Source organism: Takifugu rubripes, chromosome 7 (assembly GCF_901000725.2).
Source record: "Takifugu rubripes chromosome 7, fTakRub1.2, whole genome shotgun sequence".
NCBI classification, from domain to species: Eukaryota; Metazoa; Chordata; class Actinopteri; order Tetraodontiformes; family Tetraodontidae; genus Takifugu; species Takifugu rubripes.
Window position 1 is genome coordinate 9,963,984 of NC_042291.1, and position 10,939 is coordinate 9,974,922.

General features: G+C 41.3%; 1 protein-coding gene across 2 annotated transcripts; it reads right to left on the bottom strand.

The window, feature by feature from the left end:
* Positions 1-82: 82 nt before the first annotated feature.
* azi2 (5-azacytidine induced 2) lies at positions 83-7,397 on the bottom strand. Of its 2 annotated transcripts, none has more exons than XM_011605434.2 (8): positions 7,283-7,397; positions 5,977-6,230; positions 5,286-5,402; positions 5,008-5,107; positions 4,325-4,458; positions 4,011-4,075; positions 2,954-3,078; positions 83-1,867 (listed from the first exon to the last, which is right to left on the bottom strand). In XM_011605434.2, exons 2-8 carry the CDS (start codon positions 6,193-6,195, stop codon positions 1,428-1,430), a joined length of 1,200 nt encoding a protein of 399 aa, XP_011603736.1. In that variant the 5' UTR covers positions 6,196-6,230; positions 7,283-7,397; the 3' UTR covers positions 83-1,427. The 2 variants fall into 2 exon arrangements, with proteins under 2 accessions (XP_011603736.1, XP_003966030.1); XM_003965981.3 differs by having other exon boundaries at positions 7,233-7,383.
* Positions 7,398-10,939: the final 3,542 nt, after the last annotated feature.

Below are 10,939 nucleotides of genomic sequence, written 5' to 3' on the forward strand. Positions count from 1 at the left end.
TTTACTGTAAACTTAAAGTTGGAAATTTGTTCCTAGGATTAATTTCTGAATTGTTTTTTCCCTTAAAGTGAAAGACAACACCTTTTTCTTTCCTGGATTTAATTGATTATATTTACAAACAGTCTGAAGTGCAGTAAATCTAAAATATAATCCATATCTACTGTACATTGCATTTTGGTTTGCAAATTGTTTACAGGAGTATGAAAACTACTGCTGCAAAATAAAAACTCTTGAAAAACAAGGTAAAGACCACAGTTACCAAGAAACCAACTGAAAGGAACAAGTCCTTCAACCAACCATGGGCCCATTGTGCTTTATGCACCTCTTTTTCACGCCACAGCTTACGTTTGCCACGTGACAGACTTTCTTTGAATGCGCCTCTGCGTGTCGTCCGGTTCCATCTTCAAATGTTCTTCAGACAGATTGTGTCACGCAGCGCAACAGGTGTAGGACAGATGAACGCTAACTCGGTGCAGAGTTCAGGCGGGTGTTCTGAAACTCTCAGCTGGCCTCAAATGTGGGGACATTAATGCTTGAAATGTCAAATAAAACGATACGCCGTCTAAAAAGGCTTGATTCAGCAGAACGTATCTCGAGGCATTACAACCTGTGGTTGCATTACTGAAAGTGGAGTGTTTTATTGTACAAATCAAAAAAGGTTTCAAATTTCCATTTACTGCCCGTCCTGAACTTTGAGCCTACGTTGAATCTTAAGTACGTTAAAATAAAGAAACATCGTCAAACTTTTGGTAGCTGTCAAACACCAATCTGTATTATCCTATAGTTACTGAATATCAGTCCTGATCACAGTACAGAAACAATAACACCATTGCCTGATCCCTAGACACCTCCTGTGCACGATCATTAGACAAACACGGGACTGCACACCTTGTATATAGTGATCGAATGTTTAAAAAAAAAAGAAAGACTTGCATTGGTAGGAGGACAGTTTGACCAACTCTGGTGCTATACTGTGGCTGCAGTGATTCACCGGCCGCAGCGGATGGAGGAACAGGCCCTCGGAGCTCTCGGCTCATCAGGGATGAGATGCAGATACAGGCAGGCTGATCCGCACATACAGGCACGCTGCTGGGTGGGTATGTGTGTGTGTGTGTGTGTGTGTGTGTGTGTGTGTCACACGTGTGCACGCGGGACTGCTCGTATGCATGCTCGCACACATAGGTATAGAATATCCTTGAGGTTTTTTCCTCAGCAAAGTCAGGTTTGTTCACTGATCTGTGCCCTTACCTCAAAAAGGCCTCCACTGGCCACAATTAGTTCCCACAACCAGCAGGTCCAGCCCAGCCCGGCGGAGTGGTCTTAACAACTTAAGGCAGGTTAGGTGGTAGCTATGTGGCAGGATTAAAGTTCATTTATTCATTTCTTTTCTATCCAATTACACTTTTCAGTCACCTCAGAAGATCGTCTCAATACGGTTTGGCCCACTCCGCATTGGGAGCGCTCCTGGCAGTGCAGTTTCCAATGGAGGACGAACTGGGCGTGGTGGAGTGTCCCTCCCAAAACATGGCATCGCTCGGTTTTGGTGGACTGGGGAAAGACCGTGAGCTGTCATCCAGGGAGGCCTGGTTCTGGGGAGGCGGGGGCAGAAAGACAGAGCAGGTGTCACTGCCCACCAGGGCCTCCCCTGGACACCTATGGGTGGGCCAAGGTCCATTGTACCAGCAGTCCTCCCTCAGGCTGTCTGGCAGCAGGGTCCCCGATGATCCTCCAGGAGGGAGACAGGGGCGGCCGGAGCTGGAGGGGAGTGGAGGGGCACTGGGAGGGCGGGGCACCGACACCCGGGGAACCGTGAGGTTATTGTTCTTCTCCACATCGTCCAGACATTGGACAGGGACTGTTGAGGCAGCTTAAGAGAGACAGGAAAACCGAACCAAAGGTAAGAAAAGAAAGCAAAGATCAGCTTTAAGACTTTGGGAATCTACCATCCGATTATTTTGGATGGACTCTTCCATGTGTTTCTATATTTCTGACTACATTTGTGCATCAAACAGGTAAATATTAGTTATATATGTCAGTAAAAAACCTAAATAATTGGATGACAACTATGTACTAATCCGTTGCTCCCTCACAGATTCACCTATCAGATCATCCTGAACATATAATAAAGTTTAAATGAGTGTCTCCACAGGCTGATATCTGATATTAGAGGGGATTTGAACCTGAGATTTGAATAAAAGTGATTCCAACAGAGGAGCATTACAAGAATAGAGATGCACAATATACCTGAAAAATTGCTCAGTCACCTCTCTGTTTTGGTTTTGTTTTTGCTCTTGTGAGATAGTTGTTTCTTTCCATCCATCTCATCTAAATTACACGATTACTCTTTTATTCAGATATTTTTTCTGTCTGTACTTTCATCTCATTTTCACTTCTTCTCTCCTCACACTCAGAAGGAATTGGCAAGAGGGGCTAGGGTAGAAGACATCGCCAGAGCGGCACTAGAGAGGAGGAACAGACCGTTTCATTTTGTCTTTTAACCAAGTGTTTAAGGACTTTGGTGATATCACACCCTCACACAACAAACTCAAGGAGGAGGAAGAGAAAATCTCCTTCCTGAGCAACACAAAAAAACAGGCTTTCCTGCTGCCAGGCAGAACTCGCCGACTCTAAGATACCAGATCTCAACATGGAGGTAAAATTCCAACTCTCGTACTTGACGTTTGCAGATGGTAGATCTTGAGGCTGAAAATAATCAACACTCAGGTGGGTGCACATTAAAATCTAAACCACTGGTGTTACTGTGGCTAATCAATCTCACCTAGTATCTTCTGAGTACAAGCGTGTCTTCCTGTTCCTGTACTTGAGGACATTTTTGCCAATTGTCATAATTTCAGAGGACTGTTGGAGGGAGGGGCTGGGAATGCACAGTGTCCATGAAAGTCCTCACAAAGATTGAAGCACAAGGGGGTGTGTGCGTGTGTGTGTTCCTCACCTTGTTTCGTCTCATTTAAGACTGGCCTGAGTTTTTGGATCAGGCCTGCTTGGTGCTTCAGCCCTGATTGGAGATGAGTGAACTCCGAGTACAGGGATTCGTACATCTTCTGCATGTTCCTCTGCCTACGTGAGGGCGTGACATCATATATTAACATTGATGTAATAACCCTGTGGCCCTTCAGAGACTCACCTGGCTGTGGCATTAAGATTTTAACGGTAACGGTTGACACTTAATTCAATAATGAAACGTGGCGGGTGACGATCTTATAACCAAAATAAACTGATGAAACATCCAGCAGATTACCTGAATGGTAAAACAGTTAAACATTGCATCTCCTCTGGAAAAAAGAAGAAAATTCTGTCTGTCACATGTGTTTTGGGTGTCAGTGCTTCTCAAATCTTTTCTTTTTTTCTTTCCAGCTTTTCTCCCTTTTGGTGCTTTAAGCAGGTGCTTGAATTTATGGCAGAGTGATGAAATTTAGGATCTTAGCCAAAGGTGCAGATTAAAGTGTTGCTGTTTTTTGTGTTACCGGGTTTTGTTTAAATGAAGCTTTTATATTTATAGCAAAGTATAGCTGGGCATATGAACATGTACCAACAAGAGATCACAAGACATATATTCACATACATACCCATACGTATGCTTATGTACAAATATACATGATTTAACAACTAGTTTCTGGTGCTATAGGTAAAGATCTGCTGGTATACATGAGGAGTGCATGCATGAAGTTATTGTGAGGTTTTCTATCTGACATAACCTGTCACTAAATGAAAATCTCTATACTTCTACCACCCTCTAGTGGCTGAAAGTAAGAGCTACACCTGACTACAGGGCCGAAAACACAACATTTAACATTTTTCTGTCAGAATGATCAAAATATTTTTCAACTTTCGATGTTTTTCAATCCTATTAGCATTAATGGAAATTTTGTTTAAATAAAATTCATCAGAACACAAATACCAAAAGAAAATCAACTGCATCTGCAGTTCAGAAAATATGATCTCTAAGCAGGTTTAAAGCAACAAGTAATGACACGCAAAAGATGCTTTACCTTGAAATATATTTTGCCTCACAGGTCTGATTGAAGTCTGGCCCATTTTGGTCCTGAGACTCCTCCTAAAATAGCCACATTAAGCAGAATAATCGGTTAACATATACATATGTGTAAACTCTTAATGTCTTTATTTTAAATACAATAATTCAGGACTAGACGCCTCCAATCAAATGCTCGATTTTTCCCCTCATTATTTCACATCTTCCTCAACCTTCCACCCGTTGTTTTGAGTTCTCCCCGTCTTTCAGTCTCTGCTGTCGCTCATATTGCCTCCTCATCTTTCTCCACGTCTTCTTGTGGCCATCACTTACCACGCCTCTCTCCAGTAGCCTGTTGTTCTCCACGGTCACCCTCTCCAGCTCCTCCTGCAGTTTGCCGATCTTAGACTCGGTACTGACCCTGTCCATCTGCCAGTAATCTTGGGAGCTGTTCAGGCTCTTCATCACTGCACAATGAAAACAGCACATTCAAAATGAACATGAAGATACCAACTACATCTACTAACAAAGAGTTCAAACCAAGTTTTAACTAAGCTATGAAAATGCATTTACATGGCTCCTAAGCCAAAGACACCTTCGATTTAAGCCATTTTCAGACACCTTAAATGGCACTGATAATACATTTAAAGACCAAATATAGGATACAGAAAAGTATGAAGATTTCTCTTTTGGATTTTTTCCCCCCGTTATCGACAGAAAATTCTTTGTGCATTGAAAACGTTTCGTGGAAATGTGATCAAACATCCGCGCATCAGGTTACTAACTGTGCTCAGAAAGAATTCACCTGGTTCATTTAATTGCAGTTTAAAGGGCTGAATGTGCTAGACTGAGTTCTTTGAAATCAAAGGATTTTTTCTTGCCAGAAACAGACTGAAGTTGGACCTTGTGTCTCTTTGCATTTTAAAACATTCTGAAGGCTTAATTTAAATCACTGTCCCAACTGCTGATGAGAATGATGATATAAAAAGCGAGCAGGCCTGCGCTCTGTTCGGCACCTTGGCTGGTCTCCATCTCTGTCTTGAGCTGAAGTAGCTCCAACTCTTTGGCCTGCAGCTGATCCATCAACAACCTCTCACTTTCAGTCTTCTCCTTTTTCTGGAGGGGCACCAGAAAAGATAAGAGTGGATCTACATGCTCTGTGTGTAATTAAATGACAAACTGCTGTTTTTGTTTCTATCCTAAAGCCATATGGTTAGTGCCAAAAGTTATAAATCCTTAGCAAATGTCTCATAATAAAGGCAATTTGAGGAAGAATATGGATGAATAAACACACCAGTTTGTTAAGTTCCATCTGCAGGTCCTCTTTTTCTATATAGATACCTCGGTAAGCACTGAAGGCCTTGTTAACATACTGGGGACCCTCAGATGGAGGAGCCTCCGGTCTGAAGAGCTACAGAGGTGAAACAGAACACACAGAAAAAGGGTTCAATCCAATGTATTCTAATTTCAGAGGCTGGGCGTTGTCAACATTTCACCAGTTACTGGGTAGATGCTGTAAACTGTTCAGATACAAGAACTTACACACTTAGGTTGCGTAAAATAAGAACATCAGTTATTTCAAATTGGCTCACTTTTTGAGCTGTTTGCAGTGAGGTGTGTGGAATATTTTCATATGTTTCCAGGCTTTCTGATGGTTTGTACACTGATGTTTTTCTTTTGTGGTATAGCTTCAACTATAGGCTAAACCTATAACCACCCTCCTGCGTTGACTACCCCGGACACAGGTTTTGTTTTTTGTTTTTTTCTCAGTATCATGCTTAATTTGCTGACTTTTTGAAACTTACCCAGAGTATTTTGAAGATAATTGAAATTGAAAATACAGCTTTACATTTATCACTGTCTTGTACACTCTTTAACCTTTGCTCTCTGGTAAATGAGAACTGCTGATAAAGTAGTTTGTTCTTGTACTCTTTCTTTTTCACTATCTGTTCCTTGCTCCTCGACTGGTTCGTTTAGATCTATACCTTATCCTCCAGCTGCTTCACTCTCCTCCTTAGTAAAGTGTTTTCTCGCTCAGTGTCTCGCAGCCTCTTCTTGATGTCCTCGTAGGCAGTGACCAAGGCAAAGTGAGAGGCAACAGATTCATCGCCAGCGCACACGGATACGGGGCTCTCGCCAGCAGCTGTGTAGGCCGTCTCATGCTTCAGGATGCAAATGTCATCATCCACTGCCAAGGGCTCCATTTCTGCACAGACCTACTCTGTAGCAGATAGAAGACCTGTGGATTACGAAGAAAAGGAAATGACCAGTTTGCTTAAATATTCGGTTGCTGCTATTATGTAGCAATACAAAAAATGCCTAAAGGAAGTAAGTAAAAAAAAACATATTGTACAAGTTGATGATCACCATAAAGATTGAGGAAGACATTTGCTTTTATTTCAAGGCAATGCTATGAACTGTGCTGTGGAGGTGCAGATAGAAATCACACATGAGTATCAAGGAGAGTAAGAGGGATGAACTCGAGGGTTTAAGCAACAAAGCCAAACTAAACGGGACAGACAAGTCCTCCAAACCACCTTACAGTAATTCCAAACGCCCTCCTTGATCCGTTGCCTTTGCAAACCTACGGTGCAGCCAGCGCCGGGTGATGTCACCAGGCAATGATGCAGCACTATGAAGCCAAGTTTGCAACAGACGCTTTGCCAAGAATAACTTTAGGCAGAATGCTGGACAAATGACTGACACAAACCAAATAAAGCAAACAAAACAAACAAAAAATGCCACGTTTTTAACTTCAAGGACGACCTTAATAGAATCGAAAGTCAGGCCATCGTACATGTTAACAAAATCGAAAGTCAACGTGAACAAGACATTTGCAGATATGTTTTTAAGACATCCAAGACGCGCAAAACGGATAAACGAGCGGAGATATCATCAAAAACTAATAATAAAATCGTCTAATGACACCGAAAAGCAACCGATAACAGGATGTAAACAATCACTGAATCTCGTTTATATTCGATGCTAATGTTACGGCGTTAGCTTCAGTAGTCTAATTCTACAGCAGACAAAGCAAGTCGGTGTGTACGTACGAGATTAGTTATACATTTATTAGAGTAATGTCAACCAAAATTTAACCGTACAATTTAAAGCTAAGGTAAATAACAGGTTCGAATTCTTATGTTAACAATTAGCTAGAGCCCAGCTAATGTCTTCTTGCCATTTGTGGCTAGGTGAAGCAAAATCAGGAGATTATTTTTCACTCTCCACTCCTACTAACCGTGTTAGATGATGTGCCTAGTTAGGTGTCAGTTAGACAAAGAAGAATACCATCAATTTCCGAAAAAAGAAGAAGCGTTTCTCGAAGAAAACCACAGAGATAAGACTGGACATTCGCACCGTGTCAGAACATTGACAGGTGAGGAAACAAAAACTTCCGGGAGTCACTTGACTGGGGAAGTCCCTTCAAAATAAAAGCGCGGTTTAATCAGTGGTGATACAAATTACCTCAGTCTTTACAAAATATGTTAAAATAGCCCGACAAAGACTTTGGCACGACGGAGGTAAACAAAGCACACATGTAAAGTAAAACAGAAACGCTAAAAAAATACATAAAAGAGTTGATGTAGACCATCGATATATATATTTTTACTCTTGCTAGAGTTTGTGCGTTGAGTAGGTAAAAAAAGCCAATTTATCTAATTAGAATCTTTGCTCTTTTTAAGAAAGTTCCACTTAAATAAACTCCTGGAAGGGGACACAACATCAGAGGTAAAATAAAAAGGCCTCTTTCTAATAACGCATATGACGCCATCACATCGTATTTTAGTGTGAGTAAAATATGAAATTAAAACTTGTTAAGCACACACTTATTTACAGCTAACCTCTTCGCCTGCCACTTGCTAAGAAATGGTACATTATCTTACCTGAACCGACGAATTATATTTGTTAACGTTATTTTCGTTTACAAAAGATATTATGGCGGCTGTGAGAAAAATGTGTTGTATTTTATTTGTTGTCTAAGTAACGCAGGCTAGCTTAGCTACACGCTAGCACCGCGAATGGTTTACGCTATTAGTTGAAGCAATGAAAGAAATTTAAATGCATTCTTGTGGAGAAGCAACTACGTTTTAATGTCTCAACTTGTTCCCGTTCTAAAATGCCATTTGGCGAATGACCTTTGTGCAGTGAAGTGCACCAAATACTCTTCCTTTAGTGATGAGGTTGTAGTTTGCAGCAAGTTACATTTTGCTTAACGCATCTATTTTTAATTTAACTATATTCCAATGGAATATACTAAAATTAACAATGGACTTTCCAACTGTGACACCATCACAATAAAACAATGTTTTAATGCTTTATTAAAGACGAGTTGATGTCAAAGTTTAAAATATAAACCCTGTGCACGTCTATAGGTTGAACATCAGTGTCATGACCTCTGAAATAGACCCTGAGATCTCCATCATAAAGACTCACGAGTGTAAGTACGCCTCTCACACAAGTCAGGAGCATTTAAGGTACAGTATATGAGCACATTTGTCCTTCCCTTTTCTTCCGTGAGCAGGGGATTTTAGTGTTTATCGGCTGGCTCTGTTTGTCACTTTCGATGCAGTGTTGTCAAAGGCCCAGATGCTGCTGAGGGACCTACAGGAGCTGCTGGACTGCTGCTCCACAGGCAAATCGCAGCAGATGCGGTGCAGAATGGTACGCCATAAATATGCGGACAACGTTTTTCAGAACTCGGCTAAAGACAGCAAAGAGGCGGAAAATTGAATGTTTTTAAATTGATCTGTCTGAGTACAGAGTCCTAGCCTCGGCTTACAGTCTTCCAAAACAGTTTCACTTTGTTTTGTGAGCTGCCCACATAACTGTAACTTCAGATTGTGAATCTGCCCAGAAGTAATAAGGGTTCCAGGCTTTTCTGTCTAAAATGACCTGCAGTAAGGAGGTCAGGTTACAGGGGTGAACTACTGTCGGTGTAGCTGACAGCTTATGCGGTGAACATAAATTATGTATATAGTTAACACCACAAGAGTTTGGACTCTGTTTGGGGGTGTAATAATTAATATTGGATGCAAAAATGTAAGTCGTTTAGCTTTTCCGTGAACCTCTGATAAAGCAACCAATGGAAAAACACCTTTAAGCATTAAGTCACCCCGACCTATTTTGTAAAGCAGCATCCAATAAAATAGGCTTAATCACATTTTTGCTTGAGCGATTTAACTCCTCTGCTTGGGGTTTGGGTATCGCTTGACTCACTGTCACTGAAATTGCGTTGCGGATATTTTCAGAATTAACTTGTCAGCCAGGAGGCATACCTTGTGAGGACTGATAGTCACGTACTTATTCAAGGATTTAAAAAAATCCTGATAAGATTTAGTTCTACACTTTTTGTTTTGTTCAGTGAATATATGATGTGAGTATTTATGGTACTTTTGATTCCTGTGCAGAGTGGGGTCAAGCGTGCATGTTGTTGACAGATTCCGCAGGACTTTCTGATGGACAGAGAGGACAAAGACGAGACCTTGGTCATCGAGGGCTTCGTGTTCGAAAGCACGAGCAGCAGAGAGAGCCTGCAGAGGCTGTGTTCACAGGATGGCTCAGGATGTCACTTCAGGAGAGCAGCTCGTGACTGATGGCGTCCGCGGCCGTTTCTGTCAGACACGGTCAGTAAGGTGAAACGTCTGACAGAGGTACCAACGGCGGGCAGGTGAGAAACCACAAGTTCAGCTCATGACAAGACGGAGACAAAGCATTTTGAACCTTTAGGAGTTTTATGTAGTTCCTTTAAAAAAGTAAATGTTGAACCCTCATAAATGTTTTAGCTGTTTTTATGTTCAGGTTTAGGTACTTTATGTGATGTTAGAGTTTGAATGAATTCTTAGTTTTGTGCTGTCATTTTTCCAGAAAATGTATTAATGTTTGTAGTAATGGCAAAAAGTGCTCAACTAGTTCTCAAATAAATGTAAAACTCCATCGTTAAATCTAATGGTGATGTGTTCTATATAGTTTGCAGTTAGAATAAACTGAACTGCAACACACAGACTTTTCATATCATATCTCTAATGATTCATCTAGAACTGGTTGTTTTAAAAGAGAGTGCTTTTAATTTAATTCAGTGCTATTTTATTTAGTCTGTCTTACAGATCCCAGCACCTGATCAATGACCAAGCAGTTTGTGCAACAGTCCCTTTTAACAGGAAATCCCTCTGATAAAGAATGGACTATAGACGTCCCTATAGGGTGTCATACATCCAGGTCACGGTTATCCAAAGCTTGACCTCAGTGAGCAACTGGACTCGGTTCGGTTTCTTGAAGAAGTTTTGCCTCTTGTCCAAAAGGCTTTTTCAAAGAAGTCATCCATTCAAGTTGGAAAACCCATCTCTGAACAGCGGTGGTGGACTGAGACATTTCCTTTCACCCACATGAAACGCACTCCTACGCTCCCTCCTTCAACGATCTAAATGTTCACACCTTCACTCAGGATCTTGTGACTCATCACCATGTGACCCTGCAGATGAAGGGGAGCCCCCGCAAGCAAAACTAGGTCAACGACCCTGCCAGCGACTCTCAGCTGACCACCCGGATCATTAGCATGCTAATGTTCCATGAGGGCTGTATCTTCAAGCTCTGGCTCCAGCCATTTGACTACTGAAGAAGCCTTTTGGAGAAGAGAAATGTCTTCATGAACCTTAACCAAGTCCAGTTTCTCACTGAGATCAGGCTTTGAATAGACTATTGAGTCTGCTGCCCATTACATAGGTTTTCTGATGCTAATGCAGTACAACTGGTCCGGCCTTTTGCTGCACTGATCCTAAAGAAACATATAGTTATATATCAGAATTTAGTCATATTTATTGTCTAATTTATTATTTGGTGGTTTTCTGGTAGTTTATATAATTAGAATCTAATGCATTTGTTATTGTAGGCAAATTGGGATAAGGCCGAAGTACACGGAAGATTTTTAGACAGGCACCATTTAAGCAT